At 41.7% G+C, this 22,219-nt stretch overlaps 3 protein-coding genes across 8 annotated transcripts in view; 1 reads left to right on the top strand and 2 right to left on the bottom strand.

Moving 5' to 3' along the window:
• The window catches only part of FAM149B1 (family with sequence similarity 149 member B1), a 50,456-nt gene extending 33,306 nt beyond the window's left edge, over positions 1 to 17,150 (top strand). For 3 of the 5 annotated variants that reach the window (XM_006090259.3, XM_023755113.1, XM_023755112.1), the window contains 6 exons: positions 2,456 to 2,562; positions 5,020 to 5,244; positions 6,729 to 6,852; positions 7,090 to 7,215; positions 9,961 to 10,039; positions 11,387 to 12,609. In XM_006090259.3, the coding sequence (XP_006090321.1) occupies positions 2,456 to 2,562; positions 5,020 to 5,244; positions 6,729 to 6,852; positions 7,090 to 7,215; positions 9,961 to 10,039; positions 11,387 to 11,460 (735 nt within the window). In that variant the 3' untranslated portion in view covers positions 11,461 to 12,609. Of the gene's footprint in view, positions 1 to 2,455; positions 2,563 to 5,019; positions 5,245 to 6,728; positions 6,853 to 7,089; positions 7,216 to 9,960; positions 10,040 to 11,386; positions 12,610 to 17,024 lie in introns of those variants that run through there. The other 2 variants (XM_023755109.1, XM_023755111.1) reach the window with 2 other exon arrangements.
• DNAJC9 (DnaJ heat shock protein family (Hsp40) member C9) lies at positions 4,209 to 17,830 on the bottom strand. Of its 2 annotated transcripts, none has more exons than XM_023755117.1 (5): positions 17,317 to 17,830; positions 17,015 to 17,155; positions 16,095 to 16,349; positions 14,153 to 14,233; positions 4,209 to 4,307 (listed from the first exon to the last, which is right to left on the bottom strand). In XM_023755117.1, the coding sequence occupies exons 1-5, from the start codon at positions 17,494 to 17,496 to the stop codon at positions 4,224 to 4,226; spliced, it is 741 nt and encodes a 246-aa protein (XP_023610885.1). In that variant the 5' UTR covers positions 17,497 to 17,830; the 3' UTR covers positions 4,209 to 4,223. The 2 variants fall into 2 exon arrangements, with proteins under 2 accessions (XP_023610885.1, XP_006090320.1); XM_006090258.3 differs by lacking the exon at positions 4,209 to 4,307 and adding an exon at positions 13,051 to 13,802 and having other exon boundaries at positions 17,317 to 17,824.
• A 2,304-nt stretch (positions 17,831 to 20,134) lies between these two features.
• MRPS16 (mitochondrial ribosomal protein S16) lies at positions 20,135 to 21,655 on the bottom strand. The gene is made up of 3 exons (XM_014457138.2): positions 21,514 to 21,655; positions 20,789 to 21,049; positions 20,135 to 20,371 (listed from the first exon to the last, which is right to left on the bottom strand). The coding sequence occupies exons 1-3, from the start codon at positions 21,524 to 21,526 to the stop codon at positions 20,238 to 20,240; spliced, it is 408 nt and encodes a 135-aa protein (XP_014312624.1). The 5' UTR covers positions 21,527 to 21,655; the 3' UTR covers positions 20,135 to 20,237.
• Between the last annotated feature and the right edge of the window lie 564 nt (positions 21,656 to 22,219).

The following is a 22,219-nucleotide window of genomic DNA, read 5'->3' as shown; positions in this document are numbered from 1 at the left end:
GCCAAGAGACATATGAAAACATGTTCAAAGTCACCAATCATCCGAGAAATGCAAATCAAAACAATGCGGTACTATCTTACACCTGTCAGAATGGCTATCATCAACAAATCAACAAATGACAAGTGCCGGCGAGGATGTGGAGAAAAAGGAACCCTCGTGACCTGCTGGTGGGAATGCAGACTGGTGCAGCCACTGTGGAGGATAGTATGGAGTTTCCTCAAAAAACTAAAAATGGAACTCCCATTTGACCCAGTGATCCCACTTCTAGGAATATATCCCAAGAAACCAGAAACACCAATCAGAAAGGATATATGCACCCCTATGTTCACAGCAGCACAATTCACCATAGCTAAGATTTGGAAACAGCCTAAGTGCCCATCAATAGATGAGTGGATTAAAAAACTGTGGTACATCTACACAATGGAATACTACGCTGCGGTAAAAAAGAAGGAATTCTTGCCCTAGCTGGTTTGGCTCAATGGATAGAGCATCGGCCTGTGGACTGAGGGGTCCCGGGTTTGATTCCGGCCAAGGGCACATGCCTGGGTTGCGGGCTCGATCCCCTGTGGGGGGCGTGCAGGAGGCAGCCAATCAATGATTCTCATAATTTTTTTTTAATTTTTTATTTATTTATTTATTTTTATTTTTTTATTCTTTTTTAAAAAAAATATTATAATAAGTATTACAAAGGGTATTACATATGTGTCCTTCCCCCACCCCCCGCCCTTGACAATCCCTGCCCTCCCTTACCCCCCAGTGTCTTATGTCCATTAGTTATGCTTATATGTATGCATACAAGTCCTTCGGTTGATCTCTTACTCCCCTCCCTTCTGCCCCCCAACCCTCTCTGGCCTTCCCACTGCAGTTTGACAATCAGTTTGAGGCAGCTCTGCCTCTGTATCTATTATTGTTCAAAAGTTTGTAATGGTCTTTATTATCCATGAATGAGTGAGATCATGTGGTATTTTTCCTTCATTGACTGGCTTATTTCACTTAGCATAATGCTCTCCAGTTCCATCCATGCTGTTGCAAATGGTAAGAGTTCCTTCTTTTTTACAGCAGCATAGTATTCCATCGTGTAGATGTACCACAGTTTTCTAATCCATTCATCTACTGATGGGCACTTAGGCTGTTTCCAGATCTTAGCTATGGTGAATTGTGCTGCTATGAACATAGGGGTGCACATATCCTTTCTGATTGGTGTTTCTGGTTTCTTGGGATATATTCCTAGAAGTGGGATCACAGGGTCAAATGGAAGTTCCATTTCCAGCTTTTTGAGGAAACTCCATGCTGTCTTCCATAGTGGCTGCACCAGTCTGCATTCCCACCAGCAGTGCACAAGTGTTCCTTTTTCTCCACATCCTCTCCAGCACTTGTCGTTTGTTGATTTGTTGATGATAGCCATTCTGACAGGTGTGAGATGGTACCTCATTGTTGTTTTGATTTGCATCTCTCGGATGATTAGTGACTTTGAGCATGTTTTCATATGTCTCTTGGCTTTCTGAATGTCCTCTTTTGAAAGGTTCTATTTAGATCCTTTGCCCCTCTCTCTCATCATTGATGTTTCTCTCTCCCCCTCTCCTTTCCTCTCTAAAATCAATAAAATATATTTTTTTAAAAAAAGAAGGAATTCTTACCATTTGCAACAGCATGGATGGAACTGGAGAGCATTATGCTAAGTGAAATAAGCCAGTCAGAGAAAGATAAATATTACATGATCTCACTCATTTGTGGAATATAATGAACAACATAAACTGATGAACAAAAACAGATCCAGAGACAGAGAAGCATCAATCAGACCATCAAACCTCAGAGGGAAGGTAGGGGAGGGTGTGGGTAAGGAAGAGAGATGAACCAAAGGACTTATATGCTAGCATATAGGCCTAACCAATGGACACAGACAACAGCGGGGTGAGGGCATGAGTAGGGGGGGTTGGGGGGTAATGTGGGGATAAGGACACACATGTAATAACTTAATAAAAAAATTTTTTTTAAAAATGTGAGCTGTAGAAGGAATGGGATTAGGAGAAAGAGAATGAGGCAAAGAAAATGCACCTGGGGGAAGAGGGTGGGGAAAGGCACTGGCATGCTCCCTAGAAAGTCGCGTTCCTTTTTTTTTTTTTTTTGGTTCCATACTTGTGTTTTCTTTCCTAATAACAACAACAATAAAGGTCCTCTCTCCCTTTTAACAGTGGCTGCTAAGTGCTTTCATCTAGGTTGATCAGGCTTCTCCCTCCTGCTGTCATTTAGGAAAAGAACTATGACCTTGTTGTCATCTTGACGGTGAACTTGGGGCCCCAAGCTGGATTATTGGCAAAGATATTACAAAAGTTAAGGCACAGGAGAAAAATATATATGTGACCTAATTTGGAAATAATAACTTTTGGCAAAGTTGGGAAACTAAGCAGGTATCTTCACCAACTAATAATGAGTAACATCTTCTTTTAACATGTAGATGAGTCTCTGTCAAGCAACAGGTGGTCATCAGCCAAATGTCAACGGTCTCTTGGTTCATGGGATGCCTCTACAGCCAAGAAATCTCTCCCTGATGGACAAACTCCTGTAAGTAGTACAAAATTCTAATAGTCTATAAAGTTTAAGTAGAAGAAAAATCAGTCAATCAACATGTACGTATTGAGTAGCTACCAGGCAATCAGACATCTTGGGAATAAAAACATCTAAGGGAAATGGTCTCCACCCCCAAAGAGCTGATAATATAACTGGAGAAATAAAACACACACAGGTAGAAAGAGACCTAGCCTTATAGGGCATTTTTATGACTTAGTGCTAAGTGTGAGGTATCCAGAGGAAGTGCTATGGCAACCCCAAAGAAGGAAGGCATTTCGGTGGCTAAGTGTACATTTTGAACTCTTCCTTGAAAAATGGAGTTTGGATAAGCAATGAAAAGCAGTAAGGCTATTTTAGGTAGGAGAATTGATGTGTGAAAAGATTTTGAGAAGGAAAAATACAAAATATTTAAAAGGACCATTTTTGCTATAATAGGATAGGAGATAGGTCAGAACTTTAATGCTTCTGACCAAAGATTATTGACAATCTTTGAGAATTAAAATAGACCATAGTGCAATTAGTGGGAAAGAAAAAACTATGAAATTAATGAAGCTTGGTACTAAATTATGGGAGGTATTGAATGCCATGTTTCTGATATCCATCCATGATGCATGTTACCTTCTCTTTTATTGCCAAGCAATATGCTATTCTAAGAATATACAATTTGTTCATCTATTCTTCTGTTAATGAACATTTGGGCTGTTTCCACATTGGGACTGGTCTGCATAAAAACACTGTAAATATTCTTGCACAGGTTTTTGTAGACCTATATTCTAATTTCTCTTGGGTGATTATCTGGAAGTGAAACTGCCATACAGTTTTCCAAAGTAATTGTACCATTTTATACTCCTACCAGCAATGTATGAGTTTCAGTTGGGAAGCACATATATTTAAATCAGGAATTTGAAAGATTTCAAGCAGTAAAACATATATTGGATTGAAATGGTAGGAACTGACGGTAAGGAATCTAATGCAAGAGTTCAAGCATGAGCCACTAATGGTCTACATTCAAGTTGTAGCAAAGCATGAGAAAAGAATGAAGTGTACTAGGATATATTGTAAGAAATCAAATTCTATAAAAATAGAGGAATCATGTTCAGCTCTGAATTTTCAAACTCAAGAGAAGCTTATTTGGGAAGATAAGTTGGTTTGAGATGTGTTGAAAGAGGTCAGTTTTGGCAGTTGATCTAAAGTCACTTGGCTAGAGGTGATAATCGAATCCAGAAGTATGAAAGTAGGATGTATAAAGAAAATGCCTAAGTGAGTGGTTAGGCAAGCAGAAAGACCAGAAAGACCTCTTGTAATGCTCAAGGCTTAGCCCTAATTCCTTGATAGGTACTTTCCCTTCAAAGTTTTCCAAACACTGAGGCACATTTTGCACGAGAGGACACCAATGGGGCCGGAAAGGTTGAGCAGGAATTTGCTGAAAGCCAAAGAGTACATGGCAGAGGTTTACTGTTTCATTTCCCCTTCATTTCATTGTGCAAATACTGTCTTCTTAGGTGCCTTACAATAGAGCCAAACATCCTCTCATCTGCTTAAAAAACTAATACAATAACCCTGAATCTGCAGGGCAGAGTTTAAGCTACTGAACTATTTGGGAAAGGTATTTATATAACCAAGTACTAACATAAAAATGTCTGTTTCACAGTTGTTTATGCAAATGAGGACCACAGTTGTTTATGCAAATGTGGTCCTACTGCCCTTGGCAGCACAAGGCTCTGGACCTTTTGTCTGTTCTGAGATTTCCAAAGAACCCGAACCTCTACCCATGCAAGCTCCAAAATAGCTCAGCAGTTTAAGCTCTGTAGTGGGAGCCACATTGCTTCCAAGCAGCAATATTTACCTTTCAACTGTCTTTCTGATGCCATTATTGTAGCACAAGGCCATGCCTGACATATGGTGGGAATCTCAGTCCCTGGGGTAAACTTTTGGGAAGCACTTCAGAGAAGGTACCTTTCAGATTAGCCTTCGCTAGTAACTGAAGAAAGTGACTGTGATGGCAGGTGGATAAAGGACTTGATTTTCCAAATCTCCATTCTACTGAATTACATGTACGACTGAAATCATGTCCCTTTTTTAAAAAAAAGATGTTTGAATTGCTTTTTAGAGAGAGAGGAAGGGAGTGGGAGAGAAACATTGACGTGAGAGCGAAACATTGCTCGGCTGCCTCCTACCGGGGATCCAGTCTGCAACTCGGGCATGTGCTCTGCACGGGACAAGCCCAACTGAGCAGCACCGGCCAGGGCATCATGTCCTCCCTTTAAGAACACATGCTTGTGCCTGAGCTACATTATGTAACTTCAGAAAACTAGGTTACTTATTGAACAATTTTACTTTTGCACTTTTCTCCCTTGAATGTATTTTATAGTCTGTTTTTTACCCTTCGAGTTGTATCTCCAGGTACAGAGTAATCTTGATTTCACTGTGGGTTTCTGATTTGGCCACTAGAGATCTCGATGACAAGCTACTTATGAGGCCTGGGTCCAGTACCATCTTTTCAACCCGAAATTGGTCAAATCGAGCCCTAGAGCTTTGTACATCATCTCTGTCATATACAGTGCAGTCCGCCAGGAGACGCAATCCCCCACCACGCACCCTTCATCCCATCAGCACAAGCCGCTCACAAGCTGGAACTCCAAGACCCACGGAAGAAATCTTCAGAGGATCCCGAGTGTAGGTTTCAAAAACAGAATTTCTGGAAACTAGTACAACTAATCAGGAACTTTACATACAGAATGAATTTAAATGTAATATTGAAATATATGTATAGAAACTATTATTATGTATTCTTATGATGATTGCACACTGGTTTAAATCTATCCACTACAGATTTAAAAATGAGCTTAAATATTAATTAAATACAGATACTGGGTCTGTTGATTTAGCTAGAGATTTCTATTTCTACAAATAAAATGTTGGCTAGAATACTTTGTGACACCAAAGAAATAAAAGATATATAATAATATAGATATATGTATATGTATTATTCAACATTTTCCTTAGTGGGAACATGTTCAGTGAAATTCATCCCAAAATAATAGTTAATTCTTCTTTAATGTTTTTCTGTGTCATTGGGTACTGCTTATTCCATTGACAACTAAAACTGCATAAACCTCAGAGAAGTAGTTGCTTATAGCTTATATTCCAGGAAAATATCCCTTAGTAATTCTTAGGAAATAATACTGAACATATTCTCTCCCCTTTTCCCACCCTTCATTCAGTGGACACTCTGAGTTGTACAAAAAATACGTATGAGCCAATTTCTAAAATAAAATTCTTTAGTTAATTCACAAAACATCTTAGGACAGCTTATTTCTAAGACTATGATAAAAGGTATGAAATAATAAGGCCATAACTCTGTTGTGAATTCAGCTTCTGAATTAAGTACATGTCACTATACTTATCTCCCAACATGTTATTTCTTGATTTTGATTTCTCAATTTCTCATTATAATTTATTCAAATAGACTCACTAAAAGATATGTCCAAAACCACCAAAAGTCTTTATCAGGACACCAGGGTTACACCTCACCTGACCACTATTTTATTATGTTGCTCAGGCTATATCTATACTGAGATAGCTATAGATTTATTTAGGGATGAGTGGTATTGATGTATAGTTAATCTCTCATCCCTTCTGACAATGCTTTTTTTCAAAGTGGAAAAAAGTTGCTTTGTTTTTTTCTGGGACAAGAAAGTATCATTCAGTTCCAATTACTGTTTTGGGTATGAGTAATAGAGCAAACTGTTCCAAATCCCATGGAAGAAAATGCAAGTTTAGGAGCTTTACAGAGGATTATAGTTATTAGTTAAAAGGATAATCAGAAAGCCCAAAACAGTGGAGAAATCCATCAGATGTGAAATTACAAATCCATTATTGATAGAGAACTGCAACACCAGATAGGAAAAGCTGTTTTGTTCTAGTTTTCTGTGAGAGAAAGATTCAACTTCTGCTCTGTGTCCAGGATAGTTTCAACAAAAATTATGAAATACTATGAAAAAAAACCAAAATCCTTTTATTGAGATCTCATTACTTAAAAACTTAGTTTAAAGCTTTGTGTGCTTCATGTTTCAATTTTTTCTTTATTCTGATCAGTTTTCTTGTATTGTTCTAACTTTATGCTTTCGTGTCCTGGTATTCACTGGTGGGATCTGCAGCCCAGTGATGGCCAATTACCTCTCTTCTCCCTCACCAATGCCCCTGAGTCGAAATAATCTGCTGCCACCTATTGGCACAGCTGAAGAGGAACACATGAGCACTGTGGGGACACAAAGGCAAACGGTATGTCTCTTTCCTATTACTTTTCCATGTGCTTCCTCATGGGTAATAAATAATTCAGTAGGATTTGTATTCTGATCTTAATTTATACTGTATTTTATCAAAAGTACATAATTAATTCTATTTAATGACAATGGAATTGGAGGTACTTGGCCTGCAGTTACCATACCCAGTAGGGTTGATATAGGACATGCACAATAAATGGTTTTAATTGTTTCTGTAATTTTGCCTCCTCCACAGAAAACCCATGGCGATTCTAATCGAGCTCGAAGTGCGGTAGTGAATGAGCCTAAACGTCAGCAGCCCCAGGAGAGGCTCCTTTTACCTGACTTTTTCTCCAGGCCCAATACAACTCAGTCATTTCTGGTAGTGACATGTTTCCTCTATGGTCTTGGTAGTTGGGGAAAGGAAGAAACTAGTTTGGCAGACTTAAGACATTACATAGTGGCTTCATCAACTCCAAACTAAAAGTTGAGGTTCTAACAATGAAAAGTGTTGTAAGTACATTTTGCTGAAATTCTAACTGGTCTTTGCAACTCACTTTTTTAACTTATAGAATAAGGTAAAATATAAATTAAACCTGAAATATCACTCTAGGCCAAAATGACAAACTGAAGCTATCCTATTTTTGGCACATTATGAGAAGTCAGGGTTTTTTGGAAAGGACAGTAATGCTGGGAAAAATAAAAGGCAGCTGGAATAGAGGAAAACCAGATATGAGATGAATTGACTCCGTAACAGAAACCACAGGCATAAGTCGACAGGAGCTGAGCAGGGCCGCTGAGGACAGAACACTGTGGACATCACTCATTCATAGAGTCACCAGGAGTCAGTGCCAACTCAGCAGCATGTAACACACACAAATGCCTGATGTATAAATTACAAATTCTAAACAAAATTAAAGTTAGATATTTCTGAGAATAAGCAAAAAAAATAAAAAAAAAAAAGTGTTAAACCCCAGTGCATATCAGATCAGCATAAATTCATTCTCTAACGCTGCTCTCATGGAATTACACCAATAGTGGTATCAGATGATGATGTGGACTGGTGGATGGGCTTTTAGTTGAGATGCTAACATTGCCTTACTACTTCGTACATTTCCTAGCCCTTTACCTTTAAGCAAGTAATAGAAAAAACTTGGTTGGGAGATTGGTCATGCACTGACCTTGCCCAGTTGTATGCCAGGAGCTCAGCCCACCTCCTCTGCTTTGTGACAAGAGGGCTTGTTGAGCCAGGAAAGTGCCTGGGGCCACACTTTCAGCCAGGAACCAGTGGCTGCACAACCTATACCAGTTTTCAGGATGGTGTTTAGCCCACTTATCCCAACTCACAACTCGGGAACTGTTAGAGCCTAAAACACCATACAATCTTTCCTCCACTAGAATGAGAATAAATGAATGGACGGACACTGTATTAATTTCCTAGGGCTGTCATAACAAATTATGACAAACTGGGTGGCTTAAGACAATAGAAATTTATTTTGTTCCAGAGCCTGAAAGTCTAAAATTAAGGTGTCGGCAGAGCCATGTTCCCTCTGCAGACTCTAGGGAAGAATCTCTTCTGGCTTCTGATGGCTGCCAGCAATCCTTGGTATTTCTTGGCCTGCAGATGCTTCTCCAATTCCTGCTGTCTTCACATAGCCTTCTTCCAAATTTCCCTCTTATAAAGATACCAGTCACTGAATTTAGGCTTGAAATTCAGTATGACCCCAATCCAGTATGACCTCAACTTAACTTGATTATATCTGTATAGATACTATTTCCAAGTAAAGTCACACTCATAAGTCCCAGGCAGATATAAACTTGGGGGGAACACTTCACCCCAATAGACCTCAGAAGGCTTGATTTTAGGGTGAGATTCATCTAAAACATGGGCAAAAGGGAACTCTGAGCGTTTCTAATTCTTACTAGATGTGAATCCTAAGAAGTTTGAAAACCTTTATTACATTTGTATTCTCATAATTTGATCCAGATCATTTGTTAAGCAGTGTTTAATGATTATATTCTATAGCTAGAGTCATATCAAATATTTAATTTTGGTTACCTTAGGAGTAAAGCTGAACACCTGAAAAAAATTCAGTTTCATTTTCATAGTTTATAATAATAAAAGTATAAATGTCTTACCATAGCCATTTCTCTCCCAATTTGCTCTCATGAAAAGGGATATGAGCTAGTAGCTCAGTGTAACTGAGAGCACTAGATGAGAGGCCTGGCCAGGCACTGCCAGACCAGCACTGTTCTCACCTAGAATGGGAGTCCATAAGCTCCGTTCATGAGCCATCTGACTTACTACCTGCTTTTGTTTTGTTTTATTAGGTTTTACGAGGGCAGAGCCACCACGCTCATTCGCGTACTGTCTCTGGCTGCTTTCCAGTACAAATGCAGAGCTGAGTAGGTCCAACAGCAGCAGTGTGTGCCTCAAAGTCTAGAACATTTACAATCTGGCCCTCTACAAACACGAAGTTTGCGCTGACACCTGATCAAAAACATGGGGCTTCACCAGAAAAAAATTCCTGAAATTTCTTGATTTTAGTGCTCTGACATGGAACTGAGGGAGGTTTTTTTTATCCCAGAAGTGCCAGCGAGATGGCTGGATAGCTTTTTTCGTTATTTTGCATTTTAATATTTTAGTCAGAGCTTAAAATCTTTAAATCCCTTGTGGTAACTTTGTAATGTTTGAGATTCATATCGAGAGTCCCATTTCAAGTATACAAGTCATCGATATTTCAGTGCTACTGAAAGGCTCTGTTCTGTTGTCTTAAACAGTCAGCAGGCAATAGAAATTGGATGACATTCCCTAGGCAGCCAATTATATTTAGAAACATTAAACCACATGGGTTATTTATCAATGCTAAGATTTTTTAAAGGCATATTAATAAAATTATAGAACTTGCCATTTTTACAAGTTAACAAATGGCTTTATGGGCTTCTGGCTTGGGATTATTTTCCTTGGAATATAACAGAATGCACTCAGCCAACCTATCTATAGGATTAGCAGATAATGCCATTTAAATTGTTGTCTGATTTCAAGGTTTTCCCTTGTAAATCTACTAACATACTATCCTTTGGGAGACATAGCATTGAAAAAAGTGTCTCCACTTTTTTTTTTCAGCCGGACACGCAGTATCGTCATTCATGTGCTGTTGAGTATCCTCATCAGGCCCGACCTGGTAGGGGATATGGAGCGACAGGTGAGGCCATGACTTATTTGACTACTATGCGGCTATGTTAAGACCCTGCCTTTCTTTGTCCTATATATTTTTTCCTATGCTTATTTTCCTTTCCTCCGGGTTTTATTATATTTTGTTTTCCTACATTTTCTAAGTTACCTCAAATTCATTTTGGAAGATGGGGTATAATAAAGAGAAGAGCGCTATAGTTCAGAGCCAAAAAATTCTGGATTTTGGTTTTCTCATATGTAAATCAACCTGAGACTCACCACTCTGGCAAAGTATATAGAACTTTTTTTTTAAAATATATTTTATTGATTTTTTTTTTACAGAGAAGAAGGGAGAGAGATAGAGAGTTAGAAACATCAATGAGAGAGAAACATCGATCAGCTGCCTCCTGCACATCTCCTACTGGGGATGTGCCCACAACCCAGGTACATGCCCTTGACCGGAATCGAACCTGGGACCCTTCAGTCCACAGGCCGATGCTCTATCCACTGAGCCAAACTGGTTTCAGCTATAGAACTCTTTTAAATCTAAAAGTAATTCAGCCAAATAAATCACTTTCCTAACATTTAAACACTACATTATGTAGGCAAAATTCATATTGCTATAGATTAAATGCTTTGGTCAGTTATCCTGCTAGGCAAGGTAAGACAAAAGAAATTCTAAAATGTCAAGATATGCTTCTGAGTCTGAGTCTTTCCCATTTACTTTTTGGTTTCTAAGTTATATTCTATGCTTCTATTTTTGCATAAGTGGTGGGAGAAAATTTAAGAATGTCTTAATTCTTCCTAAAATGGTCTTACCACCACCAGGTCATTCTCATTTTGTAGGTGAAACTTAGAAATGGGGTAGCTGATGTTTGCTGTTAATAAGATTAATCAGCTCGTATATTAAAAAATAACCTGCCTCCAACGATCTCTGTAGTCCAAGTGAATTCTCCTAGTTCAGTTTCTAGTGGCAGTGAGGTAGTCTTTGAATACTTTCAATGGATTATTTTATTGGATCAGTCATCATAGAGAAGCAATCCTGCCTCTGAGCTAAGTTATTACATTCAGCCATGCTGATGGTCAGATGTAACTAGTGTAACATTTACTTAAGTGAAACACATTTTAGTCTTTTTCAATTAGTGGACTCCTCTCTAAAACTGTTACTGCTTTTATATCTTAGTATGGATTTTTGTTTTTTCATAAAATATGCAAGGTTTTTATTGCCTTGGTAAATATATACTTTACTACTTGTTCCCAGTCTCCAAATTTAAATCCCAGCTGATTATTGGAGCAACAAAGCCCTTAGGTATGAATTTGAGTTTACCAAATCTACACTGTCTACTAATGTTACTCTGTGATGTCCTTTGTCTGACAGGTTCTCAATCACATGGGTCTACAAAAACTCAAAACAGAAGTGGACCAGTCTCTAGAACCAGGCAGGGACCTTAGAGCAAATGAGAACCTCTTTCAGGCTACAGGGAACATGTGGGAAGACTTCATAAATCAGTGTTCACTCATCGTGTGATGCAGTTTGTTTACAAGAGACAACTTGAAGCTATCTTCATGAAGAGTTATTTTGGTAAAACTGACTGAGAAAACAAAGCATCTGCCAAAGATTATATGGGTACTATTTCTATCCCCAGTTACTGTCTTCTTTCAGCATTAACTATTCCACTAGACAGTAAAGTTTTGTACCCAAAAAGAATTAACTACTCCCAAATCACTGCTCATGTTGTCTGTTAACAATGAACAGTTCAATTATTATAGGATTCTCTGAAAGTACACATACACAGAAAACAGCAAATGATTAATAACATTAAGCTGTCACTGGCATTGGAATACTGCTTATATTAATTTCTGGAGTTGTACTCAGTTTTGAATCATTTTCAGGAGACAGGACTGACAAAAATTTGAGCTACTCATCAAACAGATGTCATTCCTAAAGCTTTCTCTTTGCATGTCCAATCCCATAAGCAGAAAGATATGGAAGGGTTAATTAAAAACAAAAATGTTGAACACTAGTGTAAAGTAGCATATGTAATAAATCGTAATGCATATTACTTTTTTCAGATAGGACAGCTCAACCTCACAATGCCTGCTTAATATCAGGTTACGCTTCTTTCTTAAAGTAATTTAGTGGTCACATTTTTTTTCCAAATATTAAACTCAACTTGCCAGATTTTCTCCTGTAGCTCTAAAAGTCAATTAAAAAATTTATAGAATCTTTCTGTTAGTGAGCCAGCAAGATACAATTCCCTAAAATTTCAGACACCTGGCGATTATTCCAGTATCAACATATCCTAAGAGCAGAAGTAGAGAACTTCGGCATTCTTCTCATTTTACCATGGACCTTTTCCTGAGTGTACTCATGAATGCAGCAATGGTTTTAACTATGGCTTAAATTTATTTTTTTAAAATTTCATTGAACTTTAGTTTTGATGATCATACCGTTTTTTTTAAATCTTATTGTTAATCTTCAGAGGGATAAATTCAAGTGATCATAAATTGGGGTAATTTTTTTTATATCAAAGTGTTCTAATGCTATTATATGAAGAAAGATGCTTCAAACAATCTGCATTAAATTATATTTTAATACAATTAAAGAGTATTTTTTTAACCTTGTTTATAATCACAAACTGAAAGCATGTCATGTGTTTATATCGCTGATAAATCATGATACATAAAGGTACCAGGCTTGTTTCGGGCATATGGCATTGAATATAATTAGTCTAAAATCAGAGATTTTAAGTTGAACAGTCCCTTAAAAACTTCCACATATCCTAATGAATACATACAATTTGACTAAGTATAAGTGAAAATCTCTGTACTATTTTCACAAATCAATACCACAAGCGCATGAAAACCAACCACTGATGGCTTGCCTTTCGGAGTTAGCGTTAAGTCAGGGGAGTCTCTAAGAAGTCGTTTACCCAAACTCCCTCACCCTTTCATAGATGAGAAAACAAGTTCAGACAAGCTTAGTGACCTACCCAAGGACGTTCAGCAGTAATATCCCAGTGATCATTAAAAATTTAAGTCATTTTTTACTTGTTTAGTTTAATCATGTATTAAGTCATAAAGATGCTTGAAGTAATGTGAACATCTGTTTCTCCTATACTTGAAGCAGAGTACAAAAACCTGTTTGAGTAAAAAAACAAAAACAAAAAGAGAGGATGTATTCAAGAGTTTTAAGACTGAAAGCACTGTCAAGTATTTAGAAGACAATGTCCAGCAAGTGTTCTGAGGACATTCTAGCCAGGTAGCGTACTTGTTCTAATAAACACACACATCGCTCTGAATACTCTGCAGCTCATTCTTGTGGCAAAATGACAGCTGGTAACGGAAGTATGGACAGATCCACATTCTAGGTAAAGTTCCTTGTACAAAAGATCCACAGAAGCAAGTGCTGTCAGAAGTATACCAACCTCCCCCTCTTTCCTCAATGACCATCACCAAATTCCTTCACAGGAGGACTAAAATTCACAGAATGTCAGGGGATTTCTAGGATAGAAGATCAGGTTGAGAGACTGGTTTACATTCTCAATCTGAATAGTTTAGGTGGAAGAGAATTTTTCTCAAGGGTTGAATTGACTTTTGTCTTCAGATCTTGACTTTACCTTTCCTACAATGGCACTAATTAACCCCTAACGACCTTTGAAGAGAAAATTCCATTATTTCTTTTCTTTCTTGAGAGCTGTTTTTTTCCCTCCTCCTTTGGAAGGTTTGCAGTACTTTGCTTCCATCTGAGCCAGAAAATTGTCCATTTCCTTTTGCCGATCCTTTTGTCTGTTCTGTTTGAGAGTTAAAACACAAGCTTTCAAAACACAAGACTATTGAAAGAGACAGAAGTACATAGTGGTGGGAAGGAAGAATGGGGAGTGACTGACTGCTAATGGGTAAAGAGATTCTTTTTAGGGTGATGAAATGTTCTGGAATTAGTGCTGATGGTTGTACAACTTGATGAATATATTAAAAACCATTGAGTTGTACACTTCAAAAAGGTGAATATGATATATGAATTAGGTCTTAAAAGAAAAAAAAAAACATTACACATATACTCCAAAATAGCTGTAGGAATCAGAACAAGAACATAAAGAAATGGCAATGGCAGCAAACCTTCACAGACAGCTGCCAAGTTTACCTGAATGAGTGCTTTCAAATTATCTTCATCAAGTCCTAACTCCTTCCTGCTCATTTCTGCTTCTTTAGCCTCTTCCTGGGCCTAAAACAGATATTCACATGTGACTCCATGGCATCCTAAAAATATACCCTTTGCCAAAAGCAAATTTATAAGACCCTTTCAATTTGAGGATTATTTAGAATAAAATTACATTAACACGGCATTCATTAAAAGGCAAAATTGCTGACAGCAAGCGGTATATCCTCTGATTCCAGTAAGCATTTCTGAGTTTTCCCCATTTCAATTTGTTAGGGGTAGCAAGTAGTTTGGTATTAACATGTTAAGCGCCCATCCTGTTTTGTCTTCCGGACAGAAAGTATAGTGTCAGTCACCAGTGACTGACTGGGCGCTTAACATGTTAATAACCATGTGATGATAGGAAGGAAAACAAAATGCATGGAGAGCTTAACCAAGGATGTCCTCAAAAATACTGCCAGGATAAAGGCACCTCAGATTCTTCCTCTGGAAACCCAATTTACTACATGTGACTGGTGGCAGCTTTGAAAGCAACCCTAGTTTAAAATTTCCCAAGTAGTCAGAATAAACGTTAACAAATTCAGTTTTAACTTTTCTTTACCTGATTTCAAAGCCACTTTTTTTGACCAAAATTTACTAGGGCACTGATTCCAAAATACCACTACAGTACCTTGGTAAAGGTTAATAAGTTGTTTTTTCCTTCAGGGCAACAGCTAAAACTATTAAGAGGTCCCAACCCCCGTGAATTTTCTAAATAGTAATAAATACTATTAATAGTGGGAATGATGATACATTAGGACCTTGTTATTCCAATAAAGAGACACAGTTTCCACTATCTACTTTCAGTCTTGATCCAATTTCTTTTGATATTGTACCCCCTTCCCAAGTTCGTTTGCTGGAATCGCTCTCAAAACTGCCAACCCCTCCTCACAATACTCTAGAGAAGTTTCTCAAGCTAATATCCTACTACTAGATACTGCTGTGCTAAGTTTCACCTGAGAAAATAATCACCAACTTGAACTGCTTGAGTCTAAATAAAGGTACCCTATGAGTCAAAACGATAGCTCTTGATACACATTCCACTTCTCAACATACTTCAGCTTTCCTTTGTGTCATCTTGTATCTAAAAGCTGCAGACCTACGTTCACCCCGAATCCAGCCACACAAACTAAGGGCAGTGTCTGCCTCTTACACTGTATACTCTCCATGGAGTTCCCATTATGAAGGCCAGGTCGAAGCAATGGTTACTTAGGTACCAGTCTGGCTTTTCCCCAGACCAGAGGCACAGATGTTTGCAACTTTGAATGACTCCCTCCCAGAACCCCAGCTGTCCTTGAGTTCCTTTCCCCTACCACCATCCCTACCTCCACCAACTCTAGTTTCATATGGGTGTAAAGGACATACAGGTCTCAATCCCTGATTCTCCAAAAAGTGTTCTTCAAAGTAAATTTGGAATTTAAAAAGTAAACGCAATAGTTTTTTAACATGTATATTCAGGACCCAAATCAAAAATCAACCTGGGCAAGAGCAAAGGAATCTGTATTAAGCAGACACAGTATTATCTTTTTAAGAGTCTGTTGTCCTCTCCCTCACCCCTTAACTGAGAACCACTGTGTAAGCCTAGGTATCTGAACCCCACTACTGAGAAATGCCTCAGCAAAGGTACAAGAATCGGCCCATATGACAAATATTTCAAGATGATATTATTTAAATAATCAGTAGTAAAATCCTCTGAAGCACAACATACCAGGGAAAACAAGTTTCCCCGATGAACTGATATGCTCATTTTATTAGATGAGAACTACATAGCAAGTTAGTCCTTATCCTTATTTCACAGTTTTGTCTATATTTCAATTACTGTCAATATTCTCAAACTCTTTTTGGAAGCAGTCAATATATAAATAATAAATAGCATTCAAAGTCTTACCCTCCTTTTCCTAGCATTCATCTTTTGCTTCGATTCTTTGACAAAGGCCTTATAGGATGGGACTTCTCCAGCGTCAATGGCTTGCTGAATAAGGTTCCTTATCCTGGGTTCGTCCGTGTACTGCACGCACAGCACCGACTCCATGATCTGACCCATGTCCCCTTTGAAGTCCAGATAGGCCTGTTTAATATCAGCCAGCTCTTCTTCAGAACCTTTGTATGTCTTTTCAAAAGCTTGAATGTCTTCTAGAGATATCTAAAAAAATAAGAAACATATGCTTTAACTTTATTTTAAAAGGTATTCTAGGAAAGCTAAATTTAGGTGTTGAAATGTTTCTCCCAAAATACAACAGTTGCTTGAGCTGAAACTGGGTGTAAAGGACATACAGGTCTCAATCCCTGATTCTCCAAAAAGCGTTCCAAAAATTTTCTCAGCCGAAGCTTTTCCATAGTTTTCCCTACTCCGACCTTCACAACTACTGAATTACGGACCAGGAAATTTTAAGTGAAGTTTCCAGGGGTGGGAAGGGATCCAGAGGCACACTCAGGACTGACATTTGGATACGTAAAACAAGGCACATCTTGTCAAAACTTAAGCACCCCCCTTTCTACTACAAGCAAGCACTCTCCATCAACAGGCAACGCAAGGCCCATCTCAGTAAGAGGGCATGTGTACATGTACATAGAAAAACACCCGGGGCTCACCCAGCGGCCAAATACATTTGTTCTTCAGCAAAGACGCCCAGCACAGTATGCACCTCCTGGGGATGCCTGTGTGTGTGTATTTCAAGGCCAAATTCCCCTTCCTTCACACACAATTCAATGCCTCAGAGGCATTCAATAAGCATTTGTTGAGTAAATAATAGGAATGAATCGTCGCGAAAGTCTCCAGAGTCTTCTACCTTTTCCTTTTGTTTCTACCTTTTTAAAGAGTAACCTCCAATACGTCTCCCAGTCCCGATCCTGGCTGAGCACATCCGAGTCCTCGTCCACGGTCCCCTGCTCGTCGTACACGGCCCTCTGCTCCTTGTCACTCAGGACGGAGTAGACTTTCCCGAGGATCTGCGAGGAAAGAGCATTCAAGTCACCCTCGCCCCTTCACTGCTGCCGGCGAGAAACAGTAGAAACGCCAGGCCGGGCTCCGGGCATTTCCCGGGAGGGGCCGGCCGGCCATTAGACCGCAGCACAGACGCCCGGGGCCGGCGGGGCAGGGGCTCGCGCACCTGGAAGCGGCGGGTGGCACCCTCCTTGTCGTCCTCGCCCACCCGGTCCGGGTGCACCTGCAGGGACACCTTGTGGTAGCCGCGTCGGACCTCGCCGTCCGAGGCCTCGCGCCGCACCCCCAGCACCCGGTAAAGGTCGGCGGTACCGAACACCTGCTCGCACTGCTCCAGCAGCCCCATGGCCGGCAGAGGCGCGGGGCCAGCGGCGGACTCCGCGAAAACAGTGGGTTCCAGCAGCCCCGGCTAGTTCCGAACTGCTGCCTTTTCCCGCGCAAAAAGCCCAGGGCGCCTGCGTCACAAGAGCCGCAAGAAAGGGCGTGGTCACGACACCGCACTTTACGGCTGCTGTAAAATGGGGCGTGGAAAGCCCAGCGTCAACGTGCCGAGGGGCGTAGTAGAGCAGGCGTAAGCGGAAGTAGCGCGCGAGCCGCCACGCCCTCTCCCCAGCGACACCACTCCCCTCACTCTAGACACCTGGCACTTCATCGCAGAATCTTTTCCTTTCTTTCTTTAAAATATATTTTATTGGGTTTTTTTTACAGAGAGGAAGGGAGAGGGATACAGAGTTAGAAACATCGATGAGAGAGAAACATCGATCAGCTGCCTCCTGCCCACCCCCCACTGGGAATGTGCCCGCAACCAAGGTACATGCCCTTGACCGGAATCGAACCTGGGACCTTCAGTTCGCAGGCCGACGCTCTATCCACTGAGCCAAACCTGTCAGGGCGAGGAATCTTTTCCAATACGTGAAAGTCCGTATTAGGTTGAACCTATATGCTGTTTGTTTTTTAGCAAAAAAAAACAGCACAGCATCGGCATTTGGGCAATTTCACATGGTTCATACACATGTATTTTTTCGAAGACAGTAATTTTTTCAAAGACGGTACTGACAGTACATAGAGCTCTAAGGCCCAAATAATCGTGTAGCCTACAGAGTAGGTACTTCCCTAGAGGCCTGCAAGAAAAAGTCTACTTTAAACAAAAGGCACAAAAGACCTCTTTAAAAAATTCTTTATCTGACAGGACTTACAGAATCATTCCCACTCACCCTCCAGCTCCTGAATCACCTTCCACTTTGGTGGAGATAACATGACCCAAACCCTCATCATAATAAAAATACAAGCTGCTGAAGCAAAGGTGGGTTTTTTTGTTTTTTAATGCTTTCTAAAGTGCAGAGATGAGCCCTGACTGGTTTGGCTCAGTGGATAGAGCGTTGGCCTGCGGACTCAAGGGTCCCAGGTTCGATTCCGGTCAAGGGCATGTACCTTGGTTGCGGGCACATACCCAGTGGAGAGTGTGCAGGAGGCAGGTGATCGATGTTTCTCTCTCATCGGTGTTTCTAACTCTCTATCCCTCTCCCTTTCTCTCTGTAAAAAGTCAATAAGATATATTTTAAAAAATAAATAGATACAGAAGCAGAGCTGCCTCAAACAGACTGTCAAACTACAGCGGGAAAGCCGGGGAGGGTTGAGGGGCGGGGGTAAGAGATCAACCGAAGGACTTGTATGCATGCATATAAGCATAACCAATGGACATAAGACACTGGGGGGTAGGGGAGGCCGGGGGATTGTTAAGGGCGGGGGAAAAAAGGAGACATATGTAATACTCTTTGTAATACTTTAAGCAATAAAACAATTTTAAAAACTGCTTAAAAATAACCTACAAAAAAATAAAATAAAGTGCAGAGATGAATTTTGAGTATTTTAGATTTGAAGGTGGTATAAAGATAGGCTGAGGCAGTCATCCAGACATGGTGAGAAATAGGGGCCTGGAGATCCAAAGCAAGGCTAGGGCTAGAGAAAACTGGAAATCAGGGAGCAGATATGCTCCCACAGGAAATATGGGTATAGATCTTAGACAAAGGACAGACAAGGGCACAAAGTGGACACATGAGGTGACAGAAACTCAGTAGCTACTAGTAAAAATAAATACCTTAACCCATTTCACAGTAGTTCCCCTCACTGATGAATACTTTTCAAAATCACATTCTCTTCTGCACTATTAATTAAAGCTTCTCCCACCAAACTCTCCAGGGTATCTTTTAAACTTCCAGAGTTCCTATCATTTTCAAATCATTTCTTTCCCATGTCCAAGATCAAACCCAGGGACAGTCAATTCCTCTCTGTTTGCCCTGCCTTCCACATATCCTCCTCAAAGCAAGTGGAGGCCAACCAGTAACAATCCTGGGGAGACTGATAACCCCACGTGAGGTGGCTGTTAGTTGTTCTCAGAATATAAAATCCAGAGGATAATGTTAGTTGGTATATTCTTAGGGCTTAAGAATCTCCTCTATAAATCTCCTACATCCTAGTCTTGTGCCAAAATTTGAAATCTTCATTATCTAGCATGTGCACTAAAATCATCTAATCCATGCTTGTGGCTGAAGAATCCCGAGGTTAATTAGGGTGGAGCAGATAAAGTAATATTTTGTGGGGGTTTTTTGGCACATGATTTCTAAGCCTGATTCTATCACTGACTTTTTAAGTGGACATTTGAAAAGTCCCTCATCCTTGCTTATTCCCCCACCCCATCCCACTACAAACAGTATGTACTGGAAAGGGCTCCCCAAGTAGGCAGACAGCAGTCTAAATCTTAGCTCTGCCAAGATTAAACTGGGGCCATGGACACGTTGGTTGGGGACTTTGAAACGGAAGTTTTGGAAGGCAGCAGACTGTAGAGCTGTCCAACCCAAAAGCCCAACCCACTCCACAGCCACTGTGTTTTCCCCAGCGAAGGCTGAGAAAGTGAATTAGTAGCCCTGTGTCACACAAGAACAAACCTCTCCCTGGACCCCGCTCAGGCCAGGCCAGAACATGGATGACATGGAAAACGCCATTTATTGACCTCTAAATCTAATAAGAACTCTGCACAAGTGTCTGAGGAGGACTTTGACCTTGTTCTTGCTGCTGTGCTCACTGACGTCAGCTTGCTTCTGTTTCCGTAGCCTCTGTCTCTGTTTTCTGAGATGCTAAGAGGATTTCACGCGCCCGTTTCCGCCGAAGCCTCTCAGCATTTGTGATCACCATGGGATGCAGAGGGAAAAAACCAGCAAGGCCTAAAAACAACAGGGTTCGCATTCATTACCACACAGTACAAGCCCATGTTTCCCTAGCAATGCAGCCTCACAGGATTTCGGTCTAACAGCGACCTGACCTAGAGCATGGATTTCAAACATGCTCCTCACTTCTTCCACCTACTCCTGACTGCAAGGAGACAATCGGTGTTATCTCCTTCCTAACACTATTGTCCTTACCTAAGAAAGATAAACTGACAGCCCTTCAAGACACACAGTTCCCACTTTTAGAATAAAATCTCAGCTTCATAAAGGAGTCCACGGAAGTCACCAGATTCAAAATGGCAATGCGATCACAAGCCCCGAGCAGCCCAAAGGTAATGGGAATCATTCTGAATTCTCATCACCCTGTAATCGACTTCAATTTAAAATCTCTCGGTTGGGCTAGAGCCACGTTACCCAGAAGCTTTTCCACGGGTTGGGAGAGGTGGGCCCCGCAGCCGATCCAATGCCGGATCCGCTCCAGGTTGAGCGCCACGAGCTTCTCTCCGTGGGTGTTGGGCAGCGGGTCGTAGGAGCCCAGCTGCTCCACGAAGCGGCCGTCCCTGGGGAACTTGTTGTGCGCAGCCACGATGCGGTAGAAAGGCCGGTTGGTACAGCCGCCCAGGGCGAGACGGATGGTCAGGCGGCCTCCATGGTAGGCCTTGTGGAGGGGAGCAGCTGTGGAGAAGCAAGTGGTCAAGGCACAAAATGGGCAAAACCAGGTACAGGAGACAATCCTCTTCCTCCAGTGAAAACCCTCACTTCTACTCAACTCGGGGCCACCTGGCTTAGAAAACACCTTCTTTGTGAAACCTTCCCATGCACTCCGGCCAGAGACCACGTCCTCCTCCACCCCCGCCCGCCCAGCACAGCCTGCCTGCCACCGACTGGCTCCGTGACAGGTCGGGCCGCAGCTGCCGCATCTGTAAGATGCTACTATGTCACACGGTGTCAGGGGGATTCAAGGAGAAAATCGGGCGGGGTGTGTGTGTGTGTGTGGGGGGGGACCCCAACGTAAGGCCCTGAGGCTATTCCCGGCCCGGATGGCCTCCAGCTCGTCTAGGACGGCGCCGCTGCACCGGGTCCTGCCCGCCCCGCGGCGCCCGCGCCCGCCGGCAAGCCTCCCGGGGCCCGCCACTCACTGAACTGGACCATGGTGCGGCCCGCAAGGGCCCCGTTACCGCCTCTGGCGGGGCGGAGGACGGACGGGCAGGGCCGAGGCTGCGAAACCGCGGGCCCCGGCACCCGGAGCGAAGCCCGTGGGTCTCGGGGCGGAAGTGAACGGTCCACTAGCCCAGCCCTTTCCGCCCCCACAGTTCCCATAATGCAACACGGTGGACTCTGCGTCCGCAATCCACCGGCTGCGGGGATGGCCGTGCTGACACGAGTCCTCGGGGGGCGAGGAGGCGAGGAGGCGAGGAGGCGAGGAGGCGAGGAGGAGCCGGGAGCGGCCGAGGCAGTCGCCACAAGGCCGGCCAGTCCCTCCTGCGGCCGGCGTTCCGGGGGCACCTGCTCGCGCCCAGGCGCAGCCCGGAAACGCGGAGATGAAAGGGCGCTGGAAGTCCCGGCCTGGTGGGGCACGGTGGGGGACACCGGACTAGAAAAGGACTCTACATGAGCGCACAGTTTACCCTTCTGTGTTTACTGATAGGCCTCTCACCTTCCCTCCTATTCTCTGAACCTTCTCCAAAAAATAAAGGGGGGGGGGCTTTTTCCTGGTTTTGCTGTGCAGTGAGTGGTCCAGAACAGGGGGTGCAGTGTGCTTCCTGGTCATCTTTAGCCCGAGAATAATTACCTCCTTTGTGAGGTTTGCCTCTATGAGAAGGTGGTTAGAGGGAGTTGTTAGGT

Source organism: Myotis lucifugus, unplaced genomic scaffold (assembly GCF_000147115.1).
Source record: "Myotis lucifugus unplaced genomic scaffold, Myoluc2.0 scaffold_69, whole genome shotgun sequence".
Taxonomy (NCBI): Eukaryota; Metazoa; Chordata; class Mammalia; order Chiroptera; family Vespertilionidae; genus Myotis; species Myotis lucifugus.
Note: the sequence above shows the minus strand (reverse complement) of the source record. Positions and strands in the feature narration are given on the sequence as shown.